Genomic DNA, 17,703 nt, shown 5'->3' on the forward strand with positions numbered 1-17,703 from the left:
TGGACGAAATCCAAATCAATGAAAAACTTCAATTCATTGAAGAACCCGTCGAAATAATGGATTGTGAGGTTAAGAGACTTAAGCAAAACAAGATACCGATTGTTAAGATTCGATGGAATGCTCATAGAGGACCCGAGTTCACCTGGGAGCGTGAAGATCAGATGAAGAAGAAATACCCGCATCTATTTCCAGAAGATTCATCAACACCTTCAACAGCTTAAAATTTCGGGACGAAATTTATTTAACGGGTAGGTACTGTAGTGACCCGAACTTTTCCATGTTTATATATATTAATTGAGATTGATATTTACATGACTAAATGTTTCCAACGTGTTAAGCAATCAAACTTTTTAAGACTTGATTAAATGAAATAAGTTTCATATAGACAATTGATCACCCAAGTTGACCGGCGATTCACGAACGTTACAAATTTGTAAAAACTACATGTTGTGGTATATATAGACATATATATATGGTTGACATGAGATTATTATGAGTAAGTATCTCACTAAGTATATTAACAATGGGTGATACACATAATAAATGATATTACTAAGTTAAGAAACTCGAAATGATATATATAACGATTATCGTTATGATAACGTCTACTAAATACATATGTATCATATTAAGATATTGATACACTATATTTAACATGATAAAATTATATTTAAATATATCATTAAGTGTGTTAACAATGAACTACATATGTAAAAACAAGACTACTAACTCAAGAATTACGAAACGAGACTTATATGTAACGATTATCGTTGTAACGATATTTTAATGTATATATCATATTAAGAGATATTCATACATCATAATATCATGATAATATAATAATTTAACATCTCATTTGATATAATAAACATTGGGTTAACAACAGTAATTGAGATCGTTAACTTAAAGGTTTCAAAACAACACTTACATGTAACGACTAACGAAGACTTAACGACTCCATTAGAATGTATATACATGTTGTGTTTTGATATGTATTCTTACACTTTTGAAAGACTTCAAGAAACATATCAAAGTACTTCTACTTAACAAAAATGCTTACAATTACATCCTCGTTCAGTTTCATCAACAATTCTACTCGTATGCACCCGTATTCGTACTCGTACAATACACAGCTTTTAGATGTATGTACTATTGGTATATACACTCCAATGATAAGCTCTTAGCAGCCCATTTGAGTCACCTAACACATGTGGGAACCATCATTTGGCAACTAGCATGAAATATCTCATAAAATTACAAAAATATTAGTAATCATTCATGACTTATTTACATGAAAACAAAATTACATATCATTTATATCTAATCCATATACCAACGACTAAAAACACCTACAAACACTTTCATTCTTCAATTTTATTCATCTAATTGATCTCTCTCAAGTTTCATCTTCAAGTTTTAAGTGTTCTTCATAAATTCCATAAGTATAGTTTCATAAAAATCAAGAATACTTCCAAGTTTGAAAGTCTACTTCCAAGCTTTCTAATCCATTCCAAGTAATCATCTAAGATCAAGGAACCTTTGTTATTTACAGTAGGTTATCTTTCTAATTCAAGGTAATATTCATATTCAAACTTTGATTCAATTTCTACAACTATAACAATCTTATTTCGAGTGAAAATCTTACTTGAACTGTTTTCGTGTCATGATTATGTTTCAAGAACTTTCAAGCCATCCAAGGATCCTTTGAAGCTAGATCCATTTTTCTCATTTCTAGTAGTTTTATCCAGAAAACTTGAGGTAATAATGACGTTCATAACATCATTCGATTCATACATATAAAGCTATCTTATTCGAAGGTTTAAACTTGTAATCACTAGAACATAGTTTAGTTAATTCTAAACTTGTTCGCAAACAAAAGTTAATCCTTCTAACTTGACTTTTAAAATCAACTAAACACATGTTCTATATCTATATGATATGCTAACTTAAAGATTTAAAACCTGGAAACACGATGAACACCATAAAATCGAATATACGCCGTCGTAGTGAAACCGGGGGCTGTTTTGGTATGGATAATTAAAAACTATGATAAACTTTGATTTAAAAGTTGTTCTTCTGGGAAAAAGATTTTTCATATGAACATGAAACTATATCCAAAAATCTTGGTTAAACTCAAAGTGAAAGTATGTTTTTCAAAATGGTCATCAAGATGTCGTTCTTTCGATGGAAATGACTACCTCTTTAGTAATTGACACGTAACTTAAATTTACGACTATAAACCTATACTTTTTCTGTTTGGATTCTTAAATTAGAGTTCAATATGAAACCATAGCAATTTGATTCACTCAAAACGGATTTAAAATGAAGAAGTTATGGGTAAAACAAGATTGGATATTTTTGATCTTTTTAGCTACGGGAAATGTTTAACAAATCTATACAAATCATATCCTAGCTAACTTATATTGTATTATACATGTATTCTAATATATTATGTAATCTTGGGATACCATAGACACGTATGCAAATGTTTTGACATATCATATCGACCCATGTATATATATTATTTAGAATAACCATAGACACTCTATATGCAGTAATGTTGGAGTTAGCTATACAGGGTTGAGGTTGATTCCAAAAATATATATACTTTGAGTTGTGATCTAGCCTGAGACGTGTATAAACTGGGTCGTGGATTGATTCAAGATAATATATATCGATTTATTTCTGTACATCTAACTGTGGACAACTAGTTGTAGGTTACTAACGAGGACAGCTGACTTAATACACTCAAATCTTTAAAACATAATAAAAATGGTTGTAATTATATTTTGATCATACTTTGATATATATGTACATATTTGTATAGCTTCGTGAATCGATCCGTGGCCAAGTCTTATTTTCGAGGAAGGAAATATCTGTAAATGTGAGTTATAGTCCCACTTTTAAAATCTAATATTTTTGGGATGAGAATACATGCAGGTTTTATAAATGATTTACAAAATAGACACAAGTACGTGAAACTACATTCTATGGTTGAATTATCGAAATCGAATATGCCCCTTTTTATTAAGTCTGGTAATCTAAGAATTAGGGAACAGACACCCTAATTGACGCGAATCCTAAAGATAGATCTATTGGGCCTAACAAACCCCATCCAAAGTACCGGATGCTTTAGTACTTCGAAATTTATATCATATCCGAAGGGTGTCCCGGAATGATGGGGATATTCTTATATATGCATCTTGTTAATGTCGGTTACCAGGTGTTCACCATATGAATGATTTTTATCTCTATGTATGGGATGTGTATTGAAATATGAAATCTTGTGGTCTATTGTTACGACTGATATATATAGGTTAAACCTATAACTCACCAATATTTTTGTTGACGTTTAAAGCATGTTTATTCTCAGGTGAATACTAATAGCTTCCGCTGTTGCATACTTAAATAAGGACAAGATTTGGAGTCCATGTTTGTATGATATTGTGTAAAAACTGCATTCCGGAAACATATGTCGATGTAATATATTTTTATTGTAAACCATTATGTAATGGTCGTGTGTAAACAATATATTTTAGATTATCATTATTTGATAATCTACGTAATGTTTTTAAAACCTTTATTGATAAAATAAAGGTTATGGTTGTTTTAAAAATGAATGCAGTCTTTGAAAAACGTCTCATATAGAGGTCAAAACCTCGCAACGAATCAATTAATATGGAACGTTTATAATCAATATGAACGGGACATTTCACCAGGGTACACTGGTCCTGAAGCAGCGTACTGCCGGACTTGAACACTTGTCTGATAGATAATCGAACTGGGTGATCATTGATGTTGAAACCCAGAAAAGAGATAGTGTGTATTTTTATTGCTAGGCAATTTTTGTGTGTATTTCAAATGAGGAATATGATGCCTATTTATACACCAAAAATTTCACCATCCATTAACAAAATACTCATAGAATATTGAGAGCAAATGAGGTAATGGTGCTAGTTAATATAGTGGGTTAACTTAATCCACATCAACATGAAGATGACACCATACATGACATAATAAATGCTGGTGGGTCATGGGTCAAAAATACCCCCATGGGTTAGGTGTAGAGTCACCCAAAACAGCCTCATCTTCTTTCAAATTCTAGCAGCAAACACCTCTCTTTGAACCACGATATCTCATTCACCACTATGTAACTTTGGACACATAATATATCGTTGGAAAGCCCTTGTCAAGAGCTACATAACCATATAAAATATCGCTCATAAATATGCGACATACATATAGATATTTATGTCCAAAGTTCGGGGAAAATGAACTAACATTGATATTTTTCCAACACTATTACTATTACTATATTAATATTAATATTAATAGACTATTAAATATAGTTATAAACTACTAAATTACAATGCATACAATCATATTTTGAATGTCTAAATTTTTTTAAAATGAACACTCGAGGCTATATTTTTTAAATATAATATTCTTAAGTCTAATCTCAGGATTCTCACCGTGATTTAAGTCCCAAAAAAAGGCAAAAAATTTACTACAAGAGAGTATTAGAAATTTTAGGAGATTTATGCAGTAATTTTTTTTTTTTAATTTGTTTAATTTTACTTTGGGCATGGGTCAGGCCAGGCTGCGTTGAACCAAACTCGAACCCTAGAAAACCTTTAAAGCACTCCAACTCAAATGTTTATGTTTTTAGCACGAAACTCTCTACTCTTATCCCTAACAAGAAAAAAGACTGCAAAAATGGCTTCAATCCTCAACCAAAATTTCTTCACAAATAACCTTCAACGGATCCCCACTAAACCCATAACCCATACCCGACCCGTCACCGGTATCCACACATCATCATCATCATCATCATCATCATCATCATCATCATCATCATCATCATCATCATCATCATCATTAGACAAAAAGTTTAACGCCAGATTATCAGTTAACACAACATCACCATATGATTACAGCAACAAAATTAGTAACGGATATAGCGGTGGTCAGTATGAGTATGAAAAAGGGTTAATGGGCAATAACTACAACCAACAACAACAACAACAACAACAACAGTACCCAAAACCTAGTGAAATTACATGGAAAAAAGAATTATGTAATAATGTACAACTTATTGGAAATGTTGGTACTCCTGTTGAGTTTAAACAACTTAATTCTGGAAAGGTACTTGCTTGGTGTAGTCTGGCAGTTAGAAAATCGTCTACTGATACTACCTGGTAAGTTTGATTTTGAATTGTTTAATGATTATATGTTTATTTGATTGCTGTTTTTAATTTTAAGTATAAATATATAAATATAAATTATAATGTTAGGGTGTTAATGTTTGAAGTTTAGTTTCGATTTGTGCTATTTTATTATCCTATATATCAAATTGGAAAGCCTGTTGTTAATATTCATCTTGGTCATTTTAGTCATGTTTTTCTAACCATATTATTATTTTGGTCTTGATATAATTTGTTTTCTCTTATGTATATGAAGACTTACTTATTAATATCATAGGACAAACTTGCGGGCATAGCCCAACGGTTCACCCCATGTACTTTGTGTCATGGGATAGGAAAAGGTCATGGGTTCGATCCTTAGGGATGACACGATTTTCTTTAAAATAATTGAACACGAATAATTGTGGTATATATCGACCCTATAGGGAGGTTTTACCGGATTCGTTCATGGACCTCTACCCAGGAACACTGCCCGAATGGATGTGTACCGTCGATCGGGTTCGGGTTTCCGCCCGAACGTGTGTGATACGTGCAAATGACGAGGGTCGTTGAAATAAATGATCTACTGATGCCAAAAAATCGCCGTTCAAAAAAAAAAAATTAATATCATAGGACAACTTAGGGGGTGTTTGGAAACCTAAATAAGCAATCCCAGACACCCCCTATTCTTTGGGCTTATCAGCTAAAGTCTACAGATAAGCTCATTATGTAGATGAGCTTATCAACTTGAGCTTAGGAGTTTTGGTCATGAGGAATCAAAGTTGAGCTTATTGCCTTTTGAAATTGTAGTGACCCGATAAGGCAATAACTCTTATAAAATGAGTTAACCAGGTTATCTCGTGACCGATACGAGGACCCCAACCGTTAGCTTATCTTGAGATGGCTTATTAAATCAAAATGTAGTTGTAAGTAATGAACTTGCTTTTAACCTTTTTATGTAACTATGTAATAAACAATAATTTTGTTAAAGTGCATGTAAGCAAGGTTGCAAAATTCGCTATTTGGAGATTAATCGGTCGGGACTTTGGTAGGATTAATCGGAAATTTGGGGATTAATCGGGGATTAATCAGATTGTACTATTTACATTAAAATATTAAATTTCAAAAATTATATGTGAAAACATAGAATAAAACCATAAGTATAAACATAAAGTGTAACATAATTGTTTAAAAGTGTTCATTTTGTTCAAAATCTTCTAAATTCCTGTTCAACTTCATGTTAAAATGTTGACCAATTTTAACTTTGACCGACTTTGATTACCAAATTTGATTTTGACCCATCAATCGACTTTGACCAATTAATTAAACGGATTTTCAAAAATCGGAACGGACTGCCCTTAAAAATTATTAATCGGGGATTAAACGGAGAGTAAACGGGTTTTTTGCAACACTGCATGTAAGTGACCTAGATTGTGACCTGACATACTGCCACGTAACCGTGTTGTCGTTTTACTTGCTACGGAAGATTTGAAGTTCGCTTACATACACACGAAGTAGTAATAAATTATGCTATGTCAATAGGTAGAAAAAGATGTTCGCTACATACAATGAAAAGGGTATGTGAAAGTTCGTTACAATTTAGATGCTTTGAACTATTTATGAAACCGTGTTTGATGGTGTTGATCTATTGTTGCTTGGTTGAAATAAAGATTGAAACAGAGGAACTTAAGCACCATGCCATGTAGTATTGCAGAGTTATGTAAGATTAAGTTATATCTAATTATATGTACTTTACAGAGTAAGGGTGTGTTTGGTTAAGAGGTATGACAATAGAGGTATGGGTACCAATAAATGAATTTGGTAATGGGATTGCTTTTCAGCTATAGGTATAAAGGCATACACCAAACCCATTTATGGTGGTTTGGAATATGGTTCTCATTCTCGTGAAAACCCATAGCCATATTGATTCCGTGTTTTAAACCAAACACATCTCAAAGTTTTAGTTATACTGTAGTGAGACTAAAATGTAGGAACACGTTGTCTTTAAGGTATCACTTTTTTGCAAGTATTTGGAAATTTATACTACAATATAACAGTTACAATTTTGATGTGTAAAGTTACAATTTATTCGAGGTTACATCCATTATACAGAGTAATATCCTTATCTCAGAAGAAGATAAAAATTCATAAACTGTAAGCAAATGCATGGACTGCCAAAATTTGTATCATAAAGTAGTTGAATTATCATTGCTTTAAAGTGCTGTTCAAATATTTTCAGTTCCAAATAAATATTCAAACGAATTGATAAAAATCATTTGTTGGGGTCAATCCAACCCATTTTGCCACCTGTACGTATGCTCCAAATCATCATTTGCACATTTATGGGTGGTTCCAGGATTAACTTGACATTTTGGGATGAGATGGCGCATATTGCTTCTCAGCATGTCGAGAAAGGACAACAAATTTATGTATCGGGTCGTCTGGTTTCAGATACAGTCGACAGCGACGATGGGAAACAACAAACATATTATAAGGTTACATTTTAATCCACTTAACCTTTTGATTTCTGCCTAACTTTTTGTTTCCTATACTACTCAATTAAATACACGTTTATGTTTTCAATTTTTATATGATTGCAGGTAGTTGTTCAACAGCTGAATTTTGTCGAAAAAAGTCAACCTCCAGCGGCATCTAATGACGGAGACTTTAACTACAACTACAATTCCAGCTCGAGTTCGGTTACAACAGGCAGTTACTTCTATTACTCTTTATCTTGCATTAGATTTAAAAGGGTAGTATCGTTTGTTAGCAAGGTTTTGATCGGTCACTTGTAGAATATGGCCCACTTCTTTGGGCAATAAGGAAAAGGCCCAAAAAAGAGACGGAAAAAGGGGAAAAAAAAGGAATGACGTCAGCAGCCAAAATATCAGCAATTAAGGGTTTTTACCTATTATGTCATGATGACGTACGTCATCAACTGGAAATACAAAAAAAACATTTACGACGTCGTGCTGACATCAGCAGTTGGAAAAAGACAAAAATAGCCCTCTGAACAGTAAAATTCTCATGGTGATTAGTATTAGTATATATATATATATGTAATATCTGAAAAATAAATTAGCTTCTAAAAAAGAAAAGAAATAGGGAATAAGAAGAACAAATAAGAAAAGATTTTATATGGGGCAACACGAAGAGTCTCCAACATGGAAGTTCTTGCCTTTTTTTTTCTAGTTTTTTAACTATATAAGATAATTTTAATCATATTCTCGAAAATTATACATTTTAGTTGTCCACTACAAGTAACATCACGTCGGTTTTTGTATATTTGTCTTGGTGCAGGTAGAAAGCAAAAAAGTTACGCAGCAAATGGTACAGGGTCCACAGAGGAACTATGGCAAGCTTTCTTTGCTAATCCTAGTGAATGGTGGGATAATAGGAAGAACAAGGTACGCACGCATATGAAACTCCTTATCACTTTGTTTCTTTACTCACTTTTTGTTAGTTGGTCAAACGAAACCGGTCAAAGGGTTTAATTTCTTAGTCTCTTAGTTTGGGTCAAATAGCCCGAAAGCGCGTGCGTGCGTAGCAAATGAGAGTATTCGATGCCAACAACTTGCTTTTCAAAAAAAAAAATAATATGGTAACTTTTAAGTGTCGCTCACACTTTTTGCCCTCTTTTAATGAATAACTAATTCCAAAGAAAGAAAACAGAAAAAAGAAAAGAGAGAACCATTTGTTACGTTGTAACTTGTAAATATGTGGATTTTGGGACTTGAACGATTTTATTCCTTCCATTTAGTTACACATTATAAACTCTAGCAATCGAGCTCTATCTGTATTAACTAGTTTCTTAATGTGACTGCGCGCTGACTTGTCAATACTCTTTGACCCTTTTTTCGCTAAAGGTTATTGTCCCTTGTAGGGTTACAAAAACTTGTACTTAGATAAAAATTGATTTTTCTGAATAGTGTGATTTAGGAGGTGGTGAGCATTTGTATACATTTTGACATTTTGTGTTGCCTCATGTTTATCTTATTATCTTAATATTGATCCATTTTTTGACAAATGGGTTGAAATTGCGCCGTTTGATATTATTAGGGGTACTCATGACCAAGTCTAATGTGACAATTTGCACAACAATGATTAGAATTGGGAATCTTGAGATTAAACCAAATGGGTCAAAGAAAAAAATATTAAGATGGCTTATATGAGAACTGGAGTAGTAGTCAAACTTAGTATTTCACAGTTCATACAACCTTCTAATTTCTAAGGCATTAGTATCAAAGATGTTGAATTGTGGTTATAATATTATAGTTTAAGTGATAATATTTTAGTTTAACAATATGGTCCATTTTAACCCAAACTGATACCACCCATTTCGTCATCTATACAGCAGTCCACTGAAATGCTTCATATATAAAATTTGAAATTTTGTTGTAATTGTTGACAGAGGGGTCCAAAGTATCCTGATTTCAAACACAAAGACACAGGTGAAGCTTTATGGGTCGAAGGGAGGTACAATCCGACGTGGGTTAAATCTCAGTTATCAGTATTAGATTCGCGAATGGAATCTTATAACGCTCAAAGTTCACGCTCAGCTTCTATGTTTGGAGACAACTTGACAGCTTATTAACTTATTTTTGACACAATAAAACATCATTAAATTTTGTTTATATGAATTTGTGAGGCACGTAGTTGAATGAATTTGGTTTGCATGGTACGTAATGTTTTTTGAAGGCTAGTTTTTATGTATGGATTTTTATAATTTAATATCAGTGCATTATTATAGCTAGGCCTATTTTTCATTTTATATTTGTGTTGGTAAACAAATAGACAATATAATTAGGATCATATAATTATTCGTGTGAACATCCAGAACTGAAAAGCATTATTAGATGAAAACGGTTGTCGTCTTTAACTCTTTATAAGTAATTACGTAAATTTTTGTAAACTGAATTATTTGTTATTCATGTATAAATCAAAGGAAAATTGGTTAAAATACACTTTTCTCAAAGTCTTGGAAATAATATACACTATTTTTAAAAAAATTGGCAATATACACCATTAGGTACATATCGACCAACTTGTTATCTTGTTCAACCACCTCTTTTGCAAGGTGGTCGCCCATATTGTCTTCAGGGAACGGTCGACTGCAATGTTAGATATGGTTGACTATATAGTCGACCAAGTTTAAAAGGCAGTCGACCCAACAATTGGTCGACTATCAAATAAATACACATTTATATAAAATAAAATAACAATACAAACACACATTTATTTCATATCAAATAACAATACAAACACATATTTAATCTTAAAGCATAATATTGACCACTTACCACATTACATTCTCCCTAGGTATGGCTACTGATTGACCGTATAAAGGTCTCAAGAACTGACGGTATTGGGAGGATCAAGAACTGATGGTGCAATTGGTGAATAAAATGGGATCGATTCAGGGTTTATTGTTGAGAAATCGAATTATTTGGTGAACTAGGGTCTGGAGGGAACGCAAGCTTTTCGAAAGGGCATTTTGATTTTTTTTTTGTTCAAGTGTACATACAGTAGCAGTTGTAATCAAAGTAGTCGACCAAGGGTTGGTCGACCGTGTTGGAATGTGGTCGACTTTATATACGACCATCCGTTTCAAGTCAGTCGACCAAACTCTTATGGAAGTTTGGTCGGCTATCTTGAAAAAGAAGTGGTCGACCTGACTAAATGGTGGTCGACAAATTGTTGTTCGATTTAATGGTGTATATTGCCAAACTTTTTTTAAAAAGTGTGTTTTCTTAGAAAACTTTGAAAAAAGTGTATTTTGACAAACTTTCTTAAATCAAATTGTGTTGATGTTTTGTAAGTTTGCGCTGCTTTGTTAGTTGTTACAAGCAAATGTTTGCAAATTTTGCATTTAGTTACATTTTTTTCATGCAGAAAACATAATTTAAAAAACATACTCCGTATATGATTAGAGGTACACGCCAGTTTAAAAAAAAAAACAGCCCCGAAAAATTGAAACCAGTTCTAGCAGTAACTTGTTCTTCAAGAGCCGGATCTGATTCTCAAGAATCGAACCGGTTCTACCAGTTTCAAACGGTAACAAAATACCGGTTAAAAACTGGTTCAAACCGGTTAAAAAAACCGTTTTGGAACCGGTTCTAGTAGGTCGAGTTTTTTTGGAAATACTAGTTGTTTGATGATGTTTTTGTAGATGTTTTTTTGAACTTTTTTGAGTTCGTTTAGACCATTTTAGCAGCATAAGTTTGATATAAATATATGGTATTGCTATTGGTATTGATATTTGTTGGTTGAATGTTGGTTAATGAACTAAACGACAAAGTTAAGTATGATGATTAACCAAAGAATATGTTTTGATGATGACACATACATATGCATAAATGATGACCGACAACTTAACATAAAACACGCAAGGTCACTAATCCATACTTTATCTTGCAAATGATCAAGTCAAACAAAACTTAAAGAATGGAAATAAAGATCAGCAAAATACATGGTCAAGGTACGGTCGACCGCATACCTAGCCGTAGAAGCCCAAACTGAATTGCAACGCAGTTTTGTGAAATCAAGTTGCACGGTCGCCACCACGGTCAACCGTAGTGCGACCGCAGTTTTCTCTGTCACAATTTTTGACCAAATTTAGTTTGACTAGTTTCCGACATCTATAATTCATGAAACCTTGTTCAACACACTTAGAATAGATGTCCTTTTCATACTCAATTGAGTCTTAGTCATAAAAACACTAATCTTGGTTAATTACGCTTAATTACTTCTTAATGACACATTAATCATGATTAGGCATAACACATAACTGTTAATCAATAACTTGTGATCTTAAAACTTATCTAGGTATCTTTAGTATGATCACCAAGTACCAACACACTTAAGCTAATGTCACTAGGATATTAATTTCAATTAAATATGACTTAGTGATTACTTAAGGCTAAATGAAGAACAATGCTTTTAAGTGTAACTAGCAAAGACTTGTAATCCTAAAATACACGTAGATACATTTAGGATGGTCACCAAGTGCCAACTAGAGATTGCTCTTACCTTGTGCATGTGTTGGACATTAATGTGTGCTTACACATTAATCATGCAATATGTTATATTGCAAGTAAGCTTACCAAAAGCTTAGGTTATAATGTTGTGCAAATATCTATATGATTGATTTTAGAATAACTATCTCTTACTATATGTGAGTATTACTTGCTACTTGCTAATATGTTTAATACTCATCAATTTGCCAACTTGATTAATATGCTTGCTATGTGCTCACTAGTTAGAATACTATAATTCAATTAACTAGTCTACTCCAATAAATTAAGTGTAAAATGGTTCACAAAGGAATAATGGTCAATTGTCTATTTGGTCTTGTCTAAGTAACAAGTTGTGATTACTTATTCATGTAGGACTTGACATTGATGTCTTTACACACTTAGTGATTACCTTAGAAAGACATCATTCAATTAATCTCTATTTAACCTTGAAATGAATATGACTTGTGATTAATTAAAACTAGGAAGTTAATGACATATTGACTAGTCTTTAGGATTGAACCAAATGCATTAATGTGACTAACTAAATCTTGACCAAACTGAGATTTTCCAAAATATCAATCAAGACACTTCTCCAAGAATGTTGGGTTTGCCATTCTTGGAGTGTTATGTCACTTTCACTCAATAAGACCAAATCCCACACACTTAATACATATAGTACTTATATAGGATGTTGGGTTTCTTTTGCAGGTGCTAAAAGGAGTAAAGGTTCCAAAATGTGGTGTTCAAATCTGAGTCAAATGTTCATACAACGGATACATATTTTGGGCTGGAGCACACACGGTCTAACCACGGTCGATGATGCTGGCAACCGTGTGACAACAGCTATTTTTTGGATCTCACTATAAAAGGCAAGCATTGAAAAACATTTGAAGCTGACCCTCTTGCATATTTCAAAGGCTTATTTCCAGAGATCACAAGTGCATTAATTACTACTCAAATGTGATCAAGCAAGAGACTATTATATGATCTTATAGATATAGAATTGAGTTGTTGTAAACTTACTAATCAAAATCATTTATCTTGTGAGTTTACTTAGTGTAATGTATGTCCTAGTATTGTCTTAGGATCAGCATTGCAAAGTGTATGAGTCTTGTAACTTCAATTAGTAGAAGCATAGGCTAGCTTAGTGATCTACTTCCTTAAAGGGACCTAGGAAGTTGATTAATCTCATTTGGAGATTAATACTTGTCCAAGGTGAAGACAAGTTGATCTAGGTTGGAATTGGTCTTTCAAAGGGATAGAAAGATTGGGTTTGTTGTCTACCAAAAAAGTTGAAGACTTGTAAATCGGATCTCCACCGGGTTTGGAGAAAAGTGCTTAGTGAAGCAAGAAATCCCGATTAGTGTAATCGGGGAGTGGATTAAGGTAGATTAGTTAACATCCACCCGAACCACTATAAATCCTTGTGTTTATGTTCTTTACATTACTTCATTCATCATATTGAACATACACACCGCACACATCAAGTTTGAGTTGAATTGGTTGATCATAGTTAATCGAATTTAGTGATCGATCGAAAAAGTGTTAAAAACGTATCAAGTAACTATTCACCCCCTCTAGTTACTTACAGTATTGATTTTGGTTGAAAACACACCAACAAACACTCTCAGTTATCGCTCTAATCTCTCTAATTGCTCTCAGTTATCTATTTCTTTGCTACTTACCAATTAATGACGGATCTTTGGGAGGGTATGGGTGGACCAAGGCCCTCTCAAAAGAATCGACTAATACTAATGCTTTGTAGGACAAAACACAAATTTCAACATGGTTCAATGGCTCTAGCAACTTTTCATTTCATAATATCTATTTGGCTTAGGTTCAAGTCCTGCAGCCACCATTTTCTTATATTCAATTTTTGTTTGTTTTTTTTCAATACTATATTAGTAACTTAACTATGATTAATATTTAACTATAATATATACTAATTAAATTAAGATTATTCAACAATTAACAATAATATATACATGAAAACTAGAAAATGTAACAATCTAACCCGTTGTTATTCCGTCCCATAATTTTTTTCTTTCTTTCTTTATACACATTTATTTTGACACTCGATTATATTTTTTTAAACGCCTTTAATACAATAACGTGTTTACACACTTAACACTTTCATTACATGTCTCAAATCATAATTTAATAAACTTAATTACATATTAAAGGATCTAATGTAATAACCGACAAAAGACCGAGCATGGTGATTGGGACAAACTACCCAATCCTTACGTAAGCAAAAGCCAAGTCTTCTGGCATCAAAAGCTAAACCGCTACATCCAGTACTTACCCTTGACGCCACCTTGCGAACCTATAAAAATAATGTCAACGAGAGGGTAAGTTAATGCTTAGTGAATGCAATAAATATACATATACGCATACACTTTACCTAACCGCATCCACGAACACAATATAATGCATGTACACATATATCAACGAACATCAAGCTAGCACCACCAATCATACAAACTAGCAACAATATCATTAGCATAATAATATAGAAATATTAAAGCTAAGCATAACGACTCAACAACCATGGTTAACCATAACCAACGGGAATGGTTCTTACAAGAGAACCATCGGATGTTCGCAACAACCGTTAGCGACATGCTACTCACAATAATCACTAGCCCCATAGTGGCATGCAACTCACAATAACCACCATAACATCATGACGGCATGCAACTCACAATAATCATCACAATATCAAAGACGTCATGCAACTCACACAACCGCCGACTATCTTACATGGCGACATGCTGCTCCCAATAATCGCCATATAACCGATGTGGTATGCTATTAACAACTTGAGTGACATGCAACTCACAATAATCACTCTAGTGAGTCCCGGGTTACGGAACCCCACTAAACCACATTAACACAACCCAACACAACTAGGTAAACTATATACATACATGTATAAGTATTCCACTCACCTTATCGTCTTGAAGGTAAGCAATCCAAATCCGCTAACCGCCAATGTAACGCACCTATTACATCATCACAATAACAAACAACACCATTAGGAAGGATTACAATCCGACCCAATTCACCACTTAGTGCAATTTCGACCCGTTTGCACTTCCAAATGCAACCCGTGCCCAAACTAACCAATAATCACTAACGCGAGTGAAAATGGCCCTATAACACCAATTAAACCCAAACACAAGTGTTAACATTTTGTTTTCTCCAAAAGTCAACTATAAACCATAATTTTGATCCATTTCAAAATTAGTCTTCCAATTACACCCAAATGGATCCCACACTTCCATAATCACTAATACTAGTGATTATGCCCAATTTCATAAGACCTAACATGGACAAGTCGATTTCCAACCCAAAACTCACCAACAACAACTCTAAACCCGATTACTAGTTCCAAATTTCCATTAAAGGACTAAATGGGTTTCTTCAAGAACACACAAGTCAAAACCCCAATTATGAACAATAATCTTGAAAATGAAATTCGGAGTTAGGACTTACCACCACTATCAAAATGTATCCACGAATGAGATGAACAACTTTAACTCTTGCAACTTGACCCGATTCAACCTTCTTCTTCCTTGATTTGAACTTTCTCACTCTAAAATGGGGTTTCTCTTTCTAGGGTTTTGAGAGGATGAAGAGATGAAGAAATGAAGATGAAATGAGGATAGGGATAAGGTTTGGCCAGATTTAAGGCCTCAAAACCGTTCATGACATGAAAAGACCAAAGTGCCCTTCATTTAACCTCTTTAAAAATAGAAAAGAATGTTGATGCAGGTCTTGGCACGGCGTGCCACCTAACTGGTATGACGTACCACTTAGGTTCTGAATTTGCTGATGTTTGCCTTGGCACGGCGTGCCACTCTGAAACTAGTTTTGCTGAATTTTGCTTTGGCACGGCGTGTATAACGACCCTCACTTTTCCATTTCTATTTTTACTAAATTGCCTTTAGGGTTGTGTGCTCGTAAACTTTATTTGACAAAACGTCGACCGAATAGTAAACTTTTAGTTGACACTCTCTGTTAATTAAAGTTTTCGTTTTTCTGTGATATTATATGTAATAATCTAGAATGTAATAATAGAAATGTAACCTTAGCTAAATGTAAAACTTTTGAGAAATAAATAAATAAAAGTCATGGACTAAAATTTAAAAAGATTTAAATAATACTTATCCTAAATAAATGTATTGATTTAAAAAAAAATTGTATAAAATATGAATAAATATAGTATGAGCCGGAAAAAAAAATAAATAAATAAAAAAACTTGTTAGCAAAGTAAACTAGTCCTAAGCTAGTTATAATTACTCTAATCCTAATCCAATGCTAACTCTCTAAACTAATCCTAATCTAAATCAAAAGAGTTATCCTAATCCTAATCACAATTTGAATGTAATCCTAATTCTAACTAATGCACTATATAAACACTTCCTAGTTCCATGTTTTCATTCACAATTCACCAAAATCACTCAACAATTCCCTTCTTTTTTTTTGTTCGGCATTTATTCCACCACCATCACATCCTAGCAGACCACCACCACCCTAAAAACACCCTCTAGTTGCTGTGTTTTTTTCGCAGCCCAGACCACCACATGTGTGCAGCAGCTTTCTGCTGCCTTTCGTCACTCAAAACAGCCCCCACCTGCAGCTTTTTTTGCTGCTGCTCCTGTCCTCTGTCTAGCCGCCACAAACACCACTCACAACCGCCACCCTGCTGTGTTCTGCAGCCCCAAACCGCTGCCCATTTACAGCAGTTTTCTGCTGCTCCTGCTCGTCAAAAACCGCCACCATCACAGCCTGTTTCTGCTGCCTTTTTGCAGCTCTTGTTCGCTACTCTTCCTGCTGTTTTTGCAGCTGTGAAACGCCATAAAACACCAACCAAAACTGCCCCAAAACAGCCCCCAAAGCCGCTGTGTTGCTGCTTCTTTTTCTGTTGTGGCTGCGCGACCAAAACAGGCCCGAGACCCTCTCGTTTTGTCAAGTTTGCTACTGTATTTTTCTATTTCTGTTTCGGGTCTAAATCGCCACCTTTTCTTGATTCTTAAAGTCTTAAGGTATTCCTAAACCCTAAGGCTAATCATACTTATAAATTGTTTTAATTATTATGTTGTTTGTTAATAACTATGTTCATGATTAGCATAAACTAGATATTAAATAAAAGCACATGGTTAATGAGTTGTATATGGTTAAGTATTATTAATGAGATGAAGGTGATTTAAAAAGATTATGAACATGAATAAAGTTTAGAGTTAATAAGATTAATAATAATATGATATGGTTAGGGATGAATATGATTATGAACATGGTTAGTGTTAATATAGGTGATAGATGAATTTAGTTATGAATAATAGCAAGAATACTTGAATATGATAAAAAGGTTATGATTTATGCGATGTTGATTAAAGAATAATGATAATGATACATGCATGCATGCATACGTATGTATGTACATGTATACGTTGTAGATATATGTGTGCGTGTGTGTATGTAAATATATACATACGTGT

The 17,703-nt window shown here is 33.5% G+C and overlaps 1 protein-coding gene across 2 annotated transcripts; it reads left to right on the forward strand.

Moving 5' to 3' along the window:
- Positions 1–4,674: 4,674 nt before the first annotated feature.
- On the forward strand, positions 4,675–9,917 carry LOC139843286 (protein OSB1, mitochondrial-like). 2 transcript variants are annotated; one of them, XM_071833357.1, is made up of 5 exons: positions 4,675–5,198; positions 7,540–7,678; positions 7,784–7,895; positions 8,484–8,590; positions 9,595–9,917. In XM_071833357.1, exons 1-5 carry the CDS (start codon positions 4,717–4,719, stop codon positions 9,775–9,777), a joined length of 1,023 nt encoding a protein of 340 aa, XP_071689458.1. In that variant the 5' UTR covers positions 4,675–4,716; the 3' UTR covers positions 9,778–9,917. The 2 variants fall into 2 exon arrangements, with proteins under 2 accessions (XP_071689458.1, XP_071689459.1); XM_071833358.1 differs by having other exon boundaries at positions 7,784–7,892.
- The last annotated feature ends 7,786 nt before the right edge of the window (positions 9,918–17,703 follow it).

This window comes from Rutidosis leptorrhynchoides, chromosome 4 (genome assembly GCF_046630445.1).
Source record: "Rutidosis leptorrhynchoides isolate AG116_Rl617_1_P2 chromosome 4, CSIRO_AGI_Rlap_v1, whole genome shotgun sequence".
NCBI lineage: Eukaryota > Viridiplantae > Streptophyta > Magnoliopsida > Asterales > Asteraceae > Rutidosis > Rutidosis leptorrhynchoides.

What these genes read in the sequence shown, in the direction of transcription:
- LOC139843286 (XM_071833357.1), top strand. Translation starts at nt 4,717, where the DNA reads ATGGCTTCAATCCTCAACCAAAATTTCTTCACAAATAACCTTCAACGG. An exon ending in TCGTCTACTGATACTACCTG is followed by an intron (nt 5,199 to 7,539) that starts GTAAGTTTGATT and finishes GGGTGGTTCCAG; the next exon opens with GATTAACTTGACATTTTGGG. An exon ending in AACAACAAACATATTATAAG is followed by an intron (nt 7,679 to 7,783) that starts GTTACATTTTAA and finishes ATATGATTGCAG; the next exon opens with GTAGTTGTTCAACAGCTGAA.